The sequence below is a fragment of the Cetorhinus maximus genome, chromosome 17, assembly GCF_964194155.1.
Source record: "Cetorhinus maximus chromosome 17, sCetMax3.hap1.1, whole genome shotgun sequence".
Taxonomy (NCBI): Eukaryota; Metazoa; Chordata; class Chondrichthyes; order Lamniformes; family Cetorhinidae; genus Cetorhinus; species Cetorhinus maximus.
The window spans coordinates 29,874,573-29,892,826 of NC_135895.1; the positions used below are offsets into that span (position 1 = coordinate 29,874,573).

At 44.4% G+C, this 18,254-nt stretch overlaps 1 protein-coding gene across 9 annotated transcripts in view; it reads left to right on the forward strand.

Annotated features, from left to right (window-relative positions):
* Positions 1–15,807, forward strand: part of LOC144692276 (MAP kinase-interacting serine/threonine-protein kinase 1-like) — an 86,730-nt gene extending 70,923 nt beyond the window's left edge. For all 9 annotated transcript variants that reach the window (XM_078560900.1, XM_078560905.1, XM_078560903.1 and 6 more), the window contains 5 exons: positions 2,879–2,974; positions 4,872–5,066; positions 9,278–9,442; positions 11,022–11,065; positions 15,267–15,807. In XM_078560900.1, coding sequence (XP_078417026.1) covers positions 2,879–2,974; positions 4,872–5,066; positions 9,278–9,442; positions 11,022–11,065; positions 15,267–15,501 — 735 coding nt within the window. In that variant the 3' untranslated portion in view covers positions 15,502–15,807. The remainder of the gene's footprint in view (positions 1–2,878; positions 2,975–4,871; positions 5,067–9,277; positions 9,443–11,021; positions 11,066–15,266) is intronic.
* Positions 15,808–18,254: the final 2,447 nt, after the last annotated feature.

Here is an 18,254-nt window from a genome sequence, read left to right on the forward strand (position 1 = left end):
CTTCCACTTGCACTTTTGGCCAGTCATTTGCCAGTGCTGGTAAAATTTGTACTTTTGTTTCATGAAGTATGGGGTCGATGAGCTCAGTTGGCTAGTGTGGTACAGGATGACACCAATGGCACAGATTCAATCCACATATCGGCTGTGCTAGTTCAGGGAGGCCTTCCTTCTTGTCTTGCCCCATGCTTGGTGTGGAGTGGTGCCACTCAAGCTATATACCTTAGTCCCTCATTGGCTAATTGTCTTAATTTCATCAAGTGAACTACTTTAAGGCATATTCTTTCTGAAGAGATTTTTCAAATTTGTCCAAGTTGGAGGGGCTTCTTTGAGAGCCACCGTATTATTTCTGCAGGTTGTAAAAGAGCAATTTGAAATGCCCGAATTCCTTTCCAGTTGACTGCCTTTGAGTTGAGCTGGAATCTGCGTGCTTGCTGCTTTTGAATGCTGTTTTTGAGCTTGAAAATGTCAATTCCAACTCCTGCTGGGATCAATGCCATTTTCATAGTTTAATTCGAAATAGAAATCTGTGTCTTTCTCTCTCTCTCTATTTTTCTGTCTTTCTTCCATCCTCACTCTCTCGCCAACCCCCTATTCTCTCTACAACCCCTGCTCTCTCTTTCCCCCCCCCCCGCTCTCTCTCTTCCCCCCCCGCTCTTTCTCTTCCCCCCCGCTCTCTCTCTTCCCCCCCCCCCCCGCTCTCTCTCTTCCCCCCCCCCGCTCTCTCTTCCTCCCCCCCCCCCGCTCTCTCTTCCTCCCCCCGCCCTCTCTCTTCCTCCCCCCGCCCTCTCTCTTCCTCCCCCCGCCCTCTCTCTTCCTCCCCCCGCCCTCTCTCTTCCTCCCCCCGCCCTCTCTCTTCCTCCCCCCGCCCTCTCTCTTCCTCCCCCCGCCCTCTCTCTTCCTCCCCCCGCCCTCTCTCTTCCTCCCCCCCGCCCTCTCTCTTCCTCCCCCCGCCCTCTCTCTTCCTCCCCCCGCCCTCTCTCTTCCTCCCCCCGCCCTCTCTCTTCCTCCCCCCGCCCTCTCTCTTCCTCCCCCCGCCCTCTCTCTTCCTCCCCCCGCCCTCTCTCTTCCTCCCCCCGCCCTCTCTCTTCCTCCCCCGCCCTCTCTCTTCCTCCCCCCGCCCTCTCTCTTCCTCCCCCCGCCCTCTCTCTTCCTCCCCCCGCCCTCTCTCTTCCTCCCCCCGCCCTCTTCTCTTCCTCCCCCCGCCCTCTCTCTTCCTCCCCCCGCCCTCTCTCTTCCTCCCCCCGCCCTCTCTCTTCCTCCCCCCGCCCTCTCTCTTCCTCCCCCCGCCCTCTCTCTTCCTCCCCCCGCCCTCTCTCTTCCTCCCCCCGCCCTCTCTCTTCCTCCCCCCGCCCTCTCTCTTCCTCCCCCCGCCCTCTCTCTTCCTCCCCCCGCCCTCTCTCTTCCTCCCCCCGCCCTCTCTCTTCCTCCCCCCGCCCTCTCTCTTCCTCCCCCCGCCCTCTCTCTTCCTCCCCCCGCCCTCTCTCTTCCTCCCCCCGCCCTCTCTCTTCCTCCCCCCGCCCTCTCTCTTCCTCCCCCCCGCCCTCTCTTCCTCCCCCCGCCCCCTCTCGTCCTCCCCCCCCGCCCTCTCTCGTCCTCCCCCCCGCCCTCTCTCGTCCTCCCCCCCGCCCTCTCTCGTCCTCCCCCCCGCCCTCTCTCGTCCTCCCCCCCGCCCTCTCTCGTCCTCCCCCCCCGCCCTCTCTCGTCCTCCCCCCCGCCCTCTCTCGTCCTCCCCCCTCTCTGCCCCGCCCTCTCTCGTCCTCCCCCCCGCCCTCTCTCGTCCTCCCCCCCGCCCTCTCTCGTCCTCCCCCCCGCCCTCTCTCGTTCTCCCCCCCGCCCTCTCTCGTCCTCCCCCCCGCCCTCTCTCGTCCTCCCCCCCGCCCTCTCTCGTCCTCCCCCCCGCCCTCTCTCGTCCTCCCCCCGCCCTCTCTCGTCCTCCCCCCCGCCCTCTCTCGTCCTCCCCCCGCCCTCTCTCGTCCTCCCCCCCGCCCTCTCTCGTCCTCCCCCCCGCCCTCTCTCGTCCTCCCCCCCGCCCTCTCTCGTCCTCCCCCCCGCCCTCTCTCGTCCTCCCCCCCGCCCTCTCTCGTCCTCCCCCCCGCCCTCTCTCGTCCTCCCCCCCGCCCTCTCTCGTCCTCCCCCCGCCCTCTCTCGTCCTCCCCCCCGCCCTCTCTCGTCCTCCCCCCCGCCCTCTCTCGTCCTCCCCCCCGCCCTCTCTCGTCCTCCCCCCCGCCCTCTCTCGTCCTCCCCCCGCCCTCTCTCGTCCTCCCCCCGCCCTCTCTCGTCCTCCCCCCCGCCCTCTCTCGTCCTCCCCCCGCCCTCTCTCGTCCTCCCCCCCGCCCTCTCTCTCTTCTGCCCTCCCCCCCGCCCTCTCTCTCTTCTGCCCTCCCCCCCCGCCCTCTCTCTCTTCTGCCCTCCCCCCCGCCCTCTCTCTCTTCTGCCCTCCCCCCCCGCCCTCTCTCTCTTCTGCCCTCCCCCCCCGCCCTCTCTCTCTTCTGCCCTCCCCCCCGCCCTCTCTCTCTTCTGCCCTCCCCCCCGCCCTCTCTCTCTTCTGCCCTCCCCCCCGCCCTCTCTCTCTTCTGCCCTCCCCCCCGCCCTCTCTCTCTTCTGCCCTCCCCCCCGCCCTCTCTCTCTTCTGCCCTCCCCCCCGCCCTCTCTCTCTTCTGCCCTCCCCCCCGCCCTCTCTCTCTTCTGCCCTCCCCCCCGCCCTCTCTCTCTTCTGCCCTCCCCCCCGCCCTCTCTCTCTTCTGCCCTCCCCCCCGCCCTCTCTCTCTTCTGCCCTCCCCCCCGCCCTCTCCCTGCCTCCCTCTCCCCCCCACCCCGCCCACAACCTCTCTCTGTCTGAACCCCACCTCCCTCTGTCTCTCCACACTCCCATTCCTAGATATCCCCGGTGAAGATTTGTGACTTTGACCTTGGTAGTGGAGTGAAGTTGAGCAGTGCATGTACTCCTATATCAACTCCTGAGCTGATGACTCCGGTAAGTAAATGTGATTGCAGCTTCTGTTTTTAATCTGTAGTACATTTCCTGAACAAAATTACTGCAATTATTTCTGGCATTCAGTGTAGTAAATTTCTTGAGTTTTCAAAGATAATAATGATATGTTTTCTATATCCCTATCTGTGAATTGCCTAATTGCTATATAAGTAGACCTTGCTTGAAATATTTTCTTGCAAAAATTCTTGGGCCCAGATTTTTGCCCCTGGTTCGGGGCGCATAGTTGGGAGAATTCCTGGCTCTGTATGTTCGACCTTTAAAAATAGCTGCCCACAGTTCTATTTTTGATGTTGGGGGGTGAGTGGACTGAATTAGAAATTGGGCCTACCACCCCTCGAATGAGTGCAGAGGCTGCCGGGTGGTGAAGGTGGCTGGGCAGAAGGCCCAGAGCCTCTTCGTTGTGAAGAAAATCTGGGCTTTGATGTTTGTCTCACCTTTAAACCTGGACAACTCTATAAAATATGTATGTAATTATTTTTGATGGGTTGTTCAGTGCTCAAGAATAATGAGTCCATCGTTAGATAGAAAATGTCACTGTATAGACTGTCAGAATCAGACATTGGCCCAGATTTTGTGATGAAACTAATGGTGAGGCTGTTGGCACTCACTTTATCAAAGAATAACTCGGACAGCACCTTCTGGCAAGCCCACCTGTACAGTTAAATGCAGAAATCAGGAAGTTGCCTTCTGAGTTGCCTTGCTGCTCCAGAATATTTGCTATTATGGCATCTCGCCAAATGACTCAGCATTAAAACATGTGGAGCAGCATTAAATTACAGTACTTGCTAGAAAAAGTTAGAGCTTGTCCATTCAAGTGAGAGTAAATGTTAATTGAATGCTAAGTTTCAATTATTGCCAAACAACCACTCTGGCACTGATCATTAACTTTTACAAATGAGTATTCTCATTCCTTCAAATCTTAATTATTGTTGGAGATTTTTTCAAGAAACCACTTTTCTCTCTGTTTCTTATCTCTCTCTCTTAATCCCTTCACTCTTTCCTTTCTTTCACTTTCTGTACATGGTTTGACTTTGAATAAACTATTCAGATCTACAATTCCTGATTCACACTCTACATGTCTCAGGAAGGATTCTTCAACCTGGCTAAGGAGTCACTCCACGCTTGCCCTTTTCACACTGGTTTTAGATCCCCTGTGGAAGACACCACACTGATTTGGATTTCTAATAACCACAACTTCCACTGCAAAAACCCATAGAAAGTCTGTGGGCAAGTGTATATGTAATGAACAACTAGCACTATCTTTCACAGCTAACCTCAAAATCCAGGACATTGGCCAGGATTTTCCGGTCCAGCCCGCAGTGGGAACCACCACAGGCGGGACCAGAAAACTTAGAGAGCAGCCAGAAGTCTGTCCTGGAACATCCCGTCCATTAGCTTTATTTCCAGCTATTTTAGTATTATGTTCTTTGCCAAGGGCTTGCAGTGGAAAAATTGCTACAAAAACTGAAGTGCAACAATGTTTGGTAGACCCTTGTAAAATTCATGCTGACAGGTCTGTGGTGGTCACTCATGCATGATTAATTCACACTTTCCATCTGTAGGCAGGGATTATGTTGTTGACAACTTGAATATGGTATGTTTCGTTTTTTATCCCATGTTTTTAGTTACATAAATTTAGTTTACTAGATTTATTGTAAAATACTAAACTGTATAAAATGTAATCATCACAATCTATATGATGGGTGTATTGAAGGAAAGTTATTTATGGGGCAAGGCAGAGTTTCTACCTCCAGCTCCAAACCCCCAAAATACTAGATTAATGGCATGCTCAAACTCAGTCTTAATTTGTGAGCTGGGTTCGAAATTAATGCTGACTATTTTGGGTTTTAATTTCTAATAATTGCATTGATATTCTCAGTGTGGTTCTGCGGAGTACATGGCTCCTGAAGTGGTAGAGACGTTCACAGAGGATGCATCATTTTATGATAAGCGTTGTGACTTGTGGAGCCTTGGGGTAATTCTTTACATCATGCTGAGTGGCAATCCACCTTTTGTGGGGAATTGTGGAACAGACTGTGGCTGGGACAGAGGAGAGGCCTGTATGGCCTGTCGGGTAAGGCAGAATAACATATCTGCAAGTGATGATTTATCAAAGGGAAATGATGCTTTATTTGTGAAAAAAAAAATTATTTGGTAAATTCTGTGTTTATTAAAGTGGAGGATGTCAGAGCTGCAGAAATATGATGCTCTATTTGACATGGATGTTCTCAGTCGGGTTTACTGGTACAGGTGTCACTGTATTCCACTAAATAACTTCTCAATCACTAATCAGATTAATGCCGCACATTATTGCTATTTGTTTCCTTGGAAACTGGTATTACTGCCAATGTCCAAAACTGAGTTACATTCTGATTGGATATTTCAATCTCTTCAGTCTCCTCATTTTTAGCTACTTAAAGACCAATTCTATGCTCTCTTGAGACTTTTTCTTTCCTCCAATTTCATTGCCTGTATTACCACTTTCAATGCTATTTTTCTCTCTAAATTCTTTGTAACTTGGCTAGTGCTGTAGTGTCCCCTTTCTTCTCATGATATGAGTCATCCTTTGAACAATACCATTGCTGGGAAGTTCACAATAGGTTCCCTGACATACACTATCTTTCTCTCTATGTTCTTCAGTAGTTTTGATCCAGTGATCTTTCCACAGAGCTTGTGTAGAATTGCAAAATATTTCTTACTGTGAGTTCATTAATTTGCTTCTTCCATTTTCATTGATTTGGTCACCTATGGTTTTATGGTCACCTTTCTTCAACTTCTCAATGCATGCTGTCTTTCCTGACATGTTCTTTCCTGCATAAGTGGACATTTTTAAAGAACATTGCCATTCAAACAAAGAATAAACAAAACAAAAAGACCCTAAAAAAAAATCCAAAGAGAAAATATATTTTAAAAGTCCAGTAAAGAAAAACACTGCAACAATAGTAACATTCTTGAAAAAGTAAAAAAAATTACAAAGGAGCTGAGTTGAGCACCCGTGAGAGACGAATGGTCCTGTTGGATGTCCAAGCCTCAAACTGCATAGCAGAAAGGACAGAGTTAATTTGCAAAAGCTTTTGTGTGGCTCTTATAAGAGTTTCAAAGACCTGTAATCAGATCATCTGTTTGCTATTGGATTGAGAAATGTTTGATCAGGTTAAAGATTTTTAAAAAGGGATATTTGTGAAGAAATAATAAACCTTATCAAATTCATGGAGTTTAAAAAGTTCTTATTGGGTTTCCATTTCTCAGGATTCCCATTATTTAACTGACAAATGTACTTTCATTTTGTAAATATGATTTGCAGTGTCCAGTGATAGTGTAATGTAGGATAAATAGAGTAGTAATATCAGTATGACCTGATGGAATAAGTAAATAAAACATTGTTCAGTGAGAGGGGAATGATATGACTGAAGGAAAATGTGAATGTTTTATCTGTCAGTGTGTAGGAATCTGGCTATAATGAAGGGTTATAAGATTAAAAGAGCTATTTTCCTAGGAAAGCGGGCTTAAAAACTTACAAAAGGGTTAATTTTCCTAAAAGGTTAAAAAAGTTCCTCTCTCTAATGCTGAATAATCATGGGCCCCTGAGTGAAAAAGCTTACCTCATCTTAAAACCATAAGGGTAACTCCTGATTAGATGGTTTCACTGCTAAAGATGGTTTTATGCTAATAGCCCTAAACCACAGTCAACACAATTTTTGACCAAAAACAGAAAATGCTGGAATAACTCTGCGGACTCGAAACGTTAACTCTGTTTCTCTCTCCACAGATGCTGCTAGACCTGCTGAGTTTTCCCAACATTTTCTGTTTTTGTTTCAGATTACCAGCATTTGCAATATTTTACTTTTAACAAGTTTTCACCAACCTGACCAAGTCCAAACTGAATTATAACCAACTCCCTAATCTTGAAACACAGTGAGATGAATCATGAAAATTGACCATCACAAGCACCTGCTGCTTGCGGCTACACTAGCTTTCTTAGAAATCAAAGGGGGACGAACACTACTTGGAAATTAGCAGTTATACAATGACCCATAACTTTCGCTCCCTGGGGCTTTGTATCTGGGGCTACCCAAAAGATGTGCTGGGGAACCTTGCCCCGGAGGTCTCCACATAAGGATTTCACAGCATTTTCCCAGGAGGTTCAAACTTTAGTTGGGCAATTGCCCTGCAATAGAATCATCCGATACTGAAATCTAAATTGCAAACTTCAGATGGTTCAGACTGTCTTATAGCAATAGTTACCCAGATAAAGTTAGAAGAATTAAAACCACTTCCAACTAGCTATAGTACTATCCACTTCCTGGCCCCTGTCACCACCCCACACTGACCACCCGACCACTTCCCGCCCCTCCCCACCTTAACCACTTACCTTACAAACTTGCCTTCTCCCTGGCTTCACGAAGTGACTGAACCTGCTTATCTGCTTTACGGCAGCTAGAGCTGTGAAGAAGGGTGCATGGCTTCCTTACCTTTGACTCAGCTACCCTCGACACAAGGCCTCGGAAACCCACTGCGCTGCACCTTACAAGCTCAGCCTGATTCGGAAGGTCGGACAAGAACAGAGCGGCTTCATTTCAGTGCAAGTAACTAGGAGTGGAGTGGCAATCTGACTCTGATTGCAACTCCATGCTCCATGAGAGTTACAGTCCGACCTTATTTGGGAACTAAAGGGGGACGCACTTACTTAGAATTGGGCTATAACCACCATACGTAAGAAATTAATCATGCAACCATGAGAAGCAGTATAAATACCGGAAGCACAAATTGAGTTTTTAGATTCACTTAAATTGCTTGAGCATCTCTCAAGGTAAAGGTATGGCTATTAGATGATCTTCCCCTTATGTTGGGTCAGAGCCATTTCACCAGCTCTATAGTCTTCTACTAACTCTGGGATTTAAGGTAAATGTTATTTTAATAATTGGGTATACTACTAAAATATTTTACTGTAACAATATTTGCATTTAAAAATTGGATTCTCAACTAAAAATAAGGTTGTATTTTCTATATTTTTCTAGTACTATTAATGCTGCGATTGACTACCTCACCAACATGCTTGGCTCTTTAATAAACTTCTATATAGTTGAGAATTAATATTACTTCATGTAGCCTTATGTATCTTTAACTCGTGAACGACCCTTGCAATATCCAGGATATTATAATCTGGCTGAAACTTGTTAAAAAGGAGAATGATAATATTCTCAGCTCATTCTTTCCCTTTGGAGAGAGTTAGACCGGACCTTCAGATCCATTCGTTGTCTTTAGGATTTGGCTTCCTTAACCTTAAGTTGCGAGTGAACATCTGAGAAGTACGCCTGATCCAGGACGGTACCAAAAAGGGCCTAGAACTATAATCCACCTCAAAAGAGCACTGCTAAAATAAACCGTGCTTTTAGTTAAAAGCACTAGGCAGTTTTTATTGCTGCACCATTATGACTGGTAACATTTCTTATCCAATGAATATTAGATGTTTCACAACATTGTACTTGATCTAATGCTACCAAGCAAGTATTTTTTTATGTAAATTTTTCTCCTTTCTCTTGAATGTATTTTTCATATTTATTCAGTCATGGGATGTAGGTGTTGCTGGCTAGGCCAGCATTTATTGCCCATCCTTAATTGCCGTTGAGAAGGTGGTGAGCCATACTCTTGAACTGCTGGAGTTTCTCATAACAGTTTTTGATGCAAGTGTGTGGTTACTAGGCCATTTCAGGAGGGAAGTTAAGAGTGAACTACATTGCCAAGAACCTGGCGTCACATATAGGTTGGCTCGAGTAAGGGCAGCAGATTTCTTTCCCCAAAGGGCATTAGTGAACCAGTTGGGTTTTTAATGACAATCATGTAGCTCCATGGTCACCATTACTGATACTAGCTTTTTATTCAAGATTTTTTCCCCAGCTGTCATGGTTGGGATTTGAATTCCATGTTCCAGATTATTAGTGTCTAAATTATTAGTCCACTAATATACCCACCATGCAACCATACCTGGGTAGGTCTATGGTTCTATTAGTGCTACTTTTACCTTGTTCAACTGGTCATTTTTTACATATGTGCCTAAACAGTGAGGGTTGCCATCCTATTTTCAATACAGGGTCTCACAGCCAAGCCGTGTACCTCAGCTTTGATTAGAGAATAACAATGACAAGAATTAGATCTGATTTTTGTGACTCAGCTACTGTGTCTTCCCTAATTGAGCCATTGGAAGAGCTTTTATTTTACTGATGGTATATTCTGTTAAAGGTACAACACCCAATTAGTATATAATGAATGTTTCTTTGCCTACAGAACATACTGTTTGAGAGCATACAGAAAGGCAAATATGAGTTCCCTGAAAAGGACTGGGCTCACATCTCTGATGGGGCCAAGGATTTGATTTGCAAGTTGTTGGTGCGTGATGCAAAGGATAGGCTCAGTGCTGCACAAGTTCTTCAACATCCTTGGGTGCAGGGGGTAAGTGTGTATAGCTAAAGTAGGTTAGAATGGAATTATTTGACAGTGGTTTAATGCACTGCCATTTCATTTCTGGATTGTGACCAGAAAGATAATGGGTTGAATTTTATCTGCCCCCAGCAGGCGTGTTTCCTGCAGCAGTTGTGGGGGTGACATAAAATGAAGTGGGTGCCCAACCCCCACCTTCCTGCTTACCCATTAATACGGCGGGCGGGTATTGAAATTGGAAGCCTGCCAGCCATACTTAAATGAACAATTAAGGGTCAATTAGTCTTGTTAGCAAACCAGTTGACCCTGATAATATGTCGCCCACCCCCTAAAATGTTTGGTGTGGGGAGGTGACGGGGCAGGAGTGGGAAGCCAGTGTTTTAAACTTTAATGTTTAAAGCATGGAAAGGAAGGGAGAGTGTCACTCTTCAGGGGCTACCCTTTGCTGATCACAGGCACCCCTCCTTAGGTTGAACCATGACCTTCCTACCTACTCCCTCCCTTAAACCCACCCTATTTCTCCGCCCCCCCACCACTGCCTCTCTCCCAAACCTACCCAAACCCTTCCAGCCCAAGACCCTAGACTTATCTGCTGCAGGAATCCAAGGCCTTGGAGCCCTCTCTTCACCAACAATTCAGGCAGTGGCCACTGACGTCTTTCTGGCGCTGTTAGGACTGATGAAGCTTCTGGGCAATCTGATTGGCCACAGCTCCAGAGGGCAGGATCTCTGCCCCAATGAGGGGCACAAGTCCCACTTGGCCCTCATTAATCAGCCCTGCAGGACTTCATGGCTGCGGGGCAGGTCAGCATGGAGCATGTCAGTTCCACACTGACATGGTTTCTGGAGGGGGGTGGGGGGTGGACGTGCTGTCCACGCCCTTTACGGCCATATTACGTGCCTCCCCACTACCGTATTATTCAGCCCAATGTGGCAGACATTAATTGGTTGACTTGTGATTTCTGGTACAGCCACATTTAGAAGCAATTAAAAGACTAATAGTCAAAACTGAGCCTTCACATTTACATTTACAACATTTTCTACATTAGACTCTCTCACATGTGGGTCATTGTGTGCTATAGCTTTATACACAACCATCCATCTCACAAAGTAAATTCTTCTGTCTGAGTTATTCTGTAACTGGTTAAAAAAATCAATTCAATTGCAACATTTCCACCCAAACTTTTCAGTTTGAACTTTCACGAGTTCATGTTTATTGAAGGATTGAAGTTTGCTGTTGCTATGATGAAATAGAGAGCAAGAGGGGTGCTCTACACTTATTGTTAAACAACTCCATTATTCAATGTTAAAGTGTACCAAGAATAATCCAAGGTACGTTTAATCTGTATAAAAATTATTCTCCCATAAAATACCCCCGTACTTTTGCATTCATCCATTTCAAGTGCTACTTTATCATTTTTAATTATTTTTTGAGGTGTAATAAATACATATGTGAAATTCAATAACACAATAACTCTGTGAACTATCCTTCATTAGCTTTAACAAAAGTAAGAACAGAGCCACCTAGGGAAATTTTTTTTGCAACTAAAACAAATTATATATCCTAGTGATAATTCTCTCTTTCTTTACAGAATGCACCAGAAAGACGTCTGCCCACACCACAACTACTACAAAGGTAAGGAGCTCTAATCTTTCCTATTAATCGGATACTAGCAATCGGCCTCATGGTTCTTTGTAGTATAGAAACATAGTAAATAGGAGCAGGAGTAGGCCATTCAGCTCTTCGAGCCTGCTCCGCCATTCATTATGATCATGGCTGATCATCCAACTCAATCGCCTGCTATCGCTTTCTCCCCATACCCTTTGATCCCTTTCGCCCCAAGAGCTATATCTAACTCCTTCTTGAAAACATACAATGTTTTGGCCTCAACTACTTTCTGTGGTAGCGAATTCCACAGGCTCACCACTCTCTGGGTGAATAAATTTCTCCTCATCTCAGTCCTAAATGGTCTACCCTACATCCTCAGACTGTGACCCCTGGTTCTGGACTCCTCCACCATCGGGAACATCCTTCCTGCATCTACCCTGTCTAGTTCTGTTAGAATTTTATGGTTTCTGAGATCCCCCCTCGTTCTTCTGAACTCCAGCAAGTATAATCCTACCCGTCTCAACCTCTCCTCATACGTCAGTCCAGCCATCCCAGGAAGCAGTCTGGTAAACCTTCACTGTATTCCCTCTATAGAAAGAACGTCCTTCCTCACATAAAACCAAAACTGCACACAGTATTCCAAATGTGGTCTCACCAAGGCCCTGTATAATTGCAGCAAGACATCTCTGCTCCTGTACTCAAATTCTCTTGCTATGAAGGCCAACATACCATTTGCCTTCTTTACCGCCTGCTGCACCTGCATGCTTACCTTCAACGACTGGTGTACGAGGACACCCAGGCCTCATTGCACATTCCCCTCTCTCAATTTATAGCCATTCAGATAATCTGCCTTCCTGTTTTTGCTACCAAAGTGGATAACCTCACATTTATCCACATTATGTTGCATCGGCCATGCATTTGCCCACTCATTCAGTTTGTCCAAATCACCATGAAGCATCTCTGTATCCTCCTCACAGCTCACCCTCCCACCCAGCTTTGTGTCATCTGCAAATTTGGAGATATTACATTTAGCTCCCTCATCTAAATCATTAATATATATTGTGAATAGTTGGGGTCCCAGCATCGATCCCTGCGGTACCCCACCAGTCACTGCCTGCCATTCAGAAAAAGACCCGTTTATTCCTACTCTTTGTTTCCTGTCTGCCAACCAGTTTTCTATCCATCTCAATACACCACCCCCAATCCCATGTGCTTTAATTTTATACGCTAATCTCTTTTGTGGGACTTTATCGAAAGCCTTCTGAAAGTCCAAATAAACCACATCCACTGGCTCCCCCTCATCAACTCTACTAGTTACATTCTCGAAAAATTCCAGTAGATTTGTCAAGCATGATTTCCCTTTTGTAAATCCATGCTGACTCTGTCTGATTCTGCCATTGTTTTCCAAGTGCTCAGCAATGAAATCTTTCATAATGGACTCTAGAATTTTCCCCACTACTGACGTCAGGCTGACTGGTCTATAATTCCCTGTTTTCTCTCTACCTCCCTTTTTAAATAGTGAGGTTATATTAGCTACCCTCCAATCTGTAGGAACTGTTCCAGAGTCTATAGAATCTCAGAAGATGACCACCAATACATCCACTATTTCTGGGGCCACTTCTTTAAGTACTCTGGGATGTAGATTATCAAGCCCTGGGGATTTATTGGCCTTCAATCCCATCAATTTCTCTAACACCATTTCCCTACTAATACTGATTTCTTTCAGTTCCTCTCTCTCGCTAAACTCTGTGTTCCCCAACATTTCTGGTATGTTATTTGTGTCCTCCTTTGTGAAGACAGAACCAAAGTATGCATTTAGTTAGTCAGCCATTTCTTTGTTCTCCATTATAAATTCCCCTGTTTTCAGACTGTGAGGGACCTACATTTGTCTTCACCAAACTTTTTCTCTTCACATACCTATAGAAACTTTTACAGTCAGTTTTTATGTTCCCTGCATGCTTACTCTCGTGCCCTATTTTCCCCTTCTTAATCAATCCCTTGGTCCTCTAAAGGCTCCCAATCCTCAGGTCTGTTGTTTTTTCTGGCCAATTTGTATGCCTCTTCCTTGGCTCTCATACTGACTCTAATTTCCCTTGTAAGCCATGGTTTGGCCACCTTTCCTATTTAACTTGTGCGCCAGACAGGAATAAACAATTGTTGCAGTTCACCCATGCTTTCTTTGAACGTTTGCCATTGCCTATCCACCGGCATCCCTTTAAGTAATGTTTCCCAATCCATCAGAGCCAACTCATGTCTTATACCATCGTAGTTTCCTTTATTAAGATTCAGGACCCTAGTCTCAGAATCAACGACGTCACTCTCCATCTTGATGAAGAATTCTATCATATTATGGTTGCTCATCCCCTAGCACAACTGATTGCCAATTATTCCTTTCTCATTACACAATACCCAGTCTAGGATGGCCTGTTCTCTGGTTGGTTCCTCAACGTATTGGTCCAGAAAACCATCGCGTATACACACCAGGAATTCATCCTCTACAGTATTGTTACTAATTTGATTTGCCCAATCGATATGCAGATTAAAGTCTCCCATAATTACAGATGCTCCTTTATTGCATGCGTCTCTAATTTCCTTTGTAATGCCACTCCCAACATCACCATTGCAGTTTGGGGGTCTATATACAACCCCCACTAACGTTTTTTGCCCCTTAGTGTTTCTCAGCTCTACCCATACAGATTCCACATCGTCAGAGCTAATATCTTTCTTCATTATTGCGTTAATTTCCTCTTTAACCAGCAATGCAACTCCACCGCCTTTTCCTTTTTGCCTGTCCTTCCTAAATACTGAATACCCCTGGATGTTCAGTTCCTATCCCTGGTCATCCTGCAGCCATATCTCCGTAATCCTGACTATATCATAGCTATTTACATCTATTTGCGCGGTTAATTCATCCACTTTATTGCAAATGCTCCTCACATTAAGGCACAAAGCCTTAAGGCTTGTCTTTTTAACATTACTTGTCCCGTTCCCACAACTTTTCACTGAGGCCTTGTTTGATTCTTGCCCTTGATTTCTCTGCCTATCACTTTTCTTATTCCCCTTTCTGTCTTTTGTTCTTGCCCTTGATTCCCCTCCTCTGACTCCTTGCATAGGTTCCCATCCCCCTGCCATTTTAGTTTAAACCCTCCCCGATCACTCTAGTAAATATTCCCCCGAGGACATCAGCCCAGGTCCTACTGCTTCCATTACTTGACTGTGTCTTAGGAACCAGAACTAGATGTGGTATTCATGGTGTAGTTTGGCCAGAGTACTATACAGTTTCATTGCGACTTTCCCTGACATGTACTGTACTGTGTGGTTATATGGTTGTACTTTCTATTGGCTTTGTTACTTCATTTTCAACTTAATCTTGCACTATTTTAATGCCATTCATGTGTTGCCCATTTTTCCTTCTGATGTGCAGTCCTTTGCATTTGTTCACTCACATATTTTGTTCAACTGATTTTGCCATTTCTGACATTTTGTCATTTCATCCAATTTTACTGCTCCTTCTAGTTTGGCATAACCTGCCAATTTGACCAGTTTGCAGTCTGTTTCTGAATCCCAGGTCACTTGCTTAGAAACGCTGTAGCTGCCGATGTCTGTTTTGTCAGCCTATGAGTATGGGCACCATGTTAGACTGTTTCTAATGTACAGGTGCAGTGTTCAGTGATTTCCCTTTATGATGATCATCAATGCTGAAAAAGCTCCTTCCCAGTTTCTCTTAATCTCCTGTGAAAACAACCATGTGTTACTGGAGATTTATTTGTTTGGGACCTCTTTTAGCCTGTCTAAGACTTCGATCTATCTCATTTATATCAAACTCATTAATTCTGTTTAGTTTATCTCTGCTCAGAGAAAGCATATTGTTCATTACTTCCTCCAAGTATTCACAAGGGAAGACATCATTCAGCATATTAATGAACTTGTGCACATCCTGTTTCAAGCCAGTTTGCATCTGTTATGGTTCTCACATCTTCTCAGGCTGCCCTTTTACAATTGAATATGTGCAAACACAGGCTTCTTGTAATTTTCTGGATGACCTAGTGAATTTTTAATGGCAGATATCAAATCACATGATTAAATTAATACTAGGCTTCAATAATAACAGGACAATATCTTAATTTATGATGATGTCTTTGCTTTACATGCATTTTAAGGTTATATTATGCAGTTTTTTTTACCAGCTTATAGACATATTTAAAATTTTGACGTGTTCCTTCTCCAGAAACAGCAGCACAAAGGACCTGACGGATTTTGCTGCAGAAGCCATTGCCTTCAACAGGCAGCTTTCGCAGCAGGATGAGGAGATGCAAGGGGAGCAGGAAGCCATCATCAAGACTGTGTGTTCCATGCGACTTTCCCCTCCCTCCAATTCTAGGCTTGCTAAACGGAGGGCCAAGGCACAGGCTGAAAAAAACTTCACAGCGACACTTATCCACTCCAGCGATGAGTGTCAGTGATGGGTCTTCCTGAATACATGTCTAACAGATTTCATCCAATGCAGAGCTGCTCTCACATAACACACCTAATGGAGCAGAACTTCAATCTGTGAAAGTTTTATTTTAGATGAAACATGATCTTGCTGCTCAGCTTATGTCAGCCTGCAGTTAGCTCTAATATTTTTGTACAAGGAGGTTATGGGATAATATTTTTAAACATTGTTACAAACATATTTATTTTTTATCTTAACATCTGTCTATTGTTTAAAATATTTTGTATGTTGAACTTGCCTGAAAGATATAAATAAACATAAGTTGACTCAGGGATTCATCGGAAAGGAGGCGGTTACTCTTCAGGTTAGTTTGAAGCACTTACTTATAGAAGAACGCTTTATATCAATCAGGATTGAATATTTCCCCTGCCCATATGTATAAGACTACACTTATCCAAATTACACTTCATTTGCCAGTCATGACCCCAATCTCTCAACAAATCAAGGTCTGCCTGACATAGACAAGCATTGTCCACTGTCCTAACACTTGCACAGATCTTGGCACAGTCTGCAAATTTGCAGATTGTGCCCTCAACACCTACCTCCAGATCATTAATTAAAATTGTACACAAATATCCACTTTCTGATAGGTTTAGCGGTACGTTAATTTCAGCTGATGGAATCCCTATTGGACACATATTGACGCAGTATTAGTGTGATTGGCCGACTGGGACTGAAGGCTTCAATGATCTTTATATTAAAATACAATCAGGGACAGTTTTCTAAGACGTACATTTATGTTGAAATTAATGTAAGGAACACATCTGGTAGTTGGATAGTTCCCAATCCCTGCACTTGTCTGTAGAGTTATTGCCTCCTTTAAACAGTAATGGACGTGTGGTGAATACGCTCTTGACAACGGAGAAAATATGAAGACGGGGCTTTTTGATAAACCTTATGTTTTGCAAGACAGTGCAATAGGTATTCTTGTCATGTGAGAGCTTTAATGCTGCTCCTTTAGGAAGTTATGTTTGTATTATGAAAGGATGCGATTTTTCAAATGATACTTAATACTGTTTCCAGAACCCCCAGTACATTCAATAAATTATTCAATTTTTGGTGTGTTTCAATGATGTATATTATTGAATATCATAATATACATCATTATAAGATAAACAATGTGCATGCAGTGTGATTGATACCTCTTTGCCATTCTTGAAACTCTTCCATTGTACGGTGCTCAGTAACGTGTGCCTTTTCTCATTCATGTCAAATTGCCCTCCGTTGTACTACTGAGCAGATTTGGTAATATTTGCTATCATTAGGTTCTTCCACCTCGAACTGTTCATATTTGCTGATGCTGGGACTTGCACCAAAAGCATTGGACTGTCTACAGGGTTCTGTCTAGAGTTAACACTACAATATAAAGACATGATTAGGTTTCCGTTACATCATTGGGATTGCATGGCAGAATACTGGAATCCTCGAGCATTGCTTCTCCCTCACCCCCTCAAAGAAAACTTCTTAATTTTTTAACTTAAAAACTGAGCAGGGTGAATAAAAGTCAAACTGTTCAAGCATCATTAACATTTCTGCATAATGTTTCAACAATATGAAAAAAGTTTTTAAAAATCAGATTTTGTTCAGATTAAAAATAAAGGCACCTACACTTTGAATAAAAAGTTAGCTCAATTTAACGTTACAGTGCTATTTGTAGCCCATATACTACTTCCTGCACAGCATTTTATAACTTCATCATTGGCAACCAATTATTAGTGGTTTTTTAAATTCTTTCACAGGATGTCACTGGCTATGCCAGCACTTTTATTGCTCTTGAGAAGGTGGTCATGAGCTGCTTTCTTGAACCAGTGCAGTCCATGTGGTGGAGGTACACCCACAGTGCTGTTAGGGATGGAGTGTATAAAGGGAAAGGAATGTCTATGTCTTCTGTGATTGAGGGTGACGATGAGAACGTTATTGGAGGATGGATAAGGGACAAAATTTCTGTTGGTAGCTCTTCCAATTTCCTCCTGTAATTTTGTTGGAAGTTAGTTTTAATTATTGATGGACGCGGTCACCACATCACCATTAAGAGGAACAAACATGACTCTGCAATGCTGTGATTGTGGATTTCCTTTCAAAACAAAAAGGATTGCCAAGAGTAACTTTTTTCCCATGCTAGACACAGATCTGACATCTTAGAATTTGATTGAGCCATGTTTGTGTGTGTAGTTGTGCATCCCTATCTTGGATTGCAATGCCAAAACGCTGCTGCTTGAACTGGACTCATCATTTTAGAAGTTAAGCCAGGTCAACAAACTGCAACTGTGAATTTCACTGATTATCATTATTGTGTTTGTTTCGTACATGGGATTGTGGATGGCAGGTCCAGTCAGAAGGTAAATTTTGTCAGGAAAAAAGTTTACACTTTCATTTTCATCATTTCATGAAGATGCCAGTGGGTCTCCTTAGTTGCGTTTAGTCCTATGTAAAATGAAGAGACCCACCTAAAAGATGGAGTTTTCGTAATTGAGTTACAGTGCAGAATAGAAACACAAGTTCACATAGACATATGAAGAGTTCCCAATCACGTTATGCTGTTGTAGTGTAGGCCCTGGGTCCTTGGTCATACAAAAAAAAAGGAAGGATCACGCCTTGCCCTTGTTTATTTCTCCATTTGGAGGATGTGGGCATCACTGGCGAGGTCAGCATTTATTGCCCATCCCTAATTGCCCCTGAGATGCAACTGAGTGGCTTGCTAAGCCATTTCAGACAGTAGTT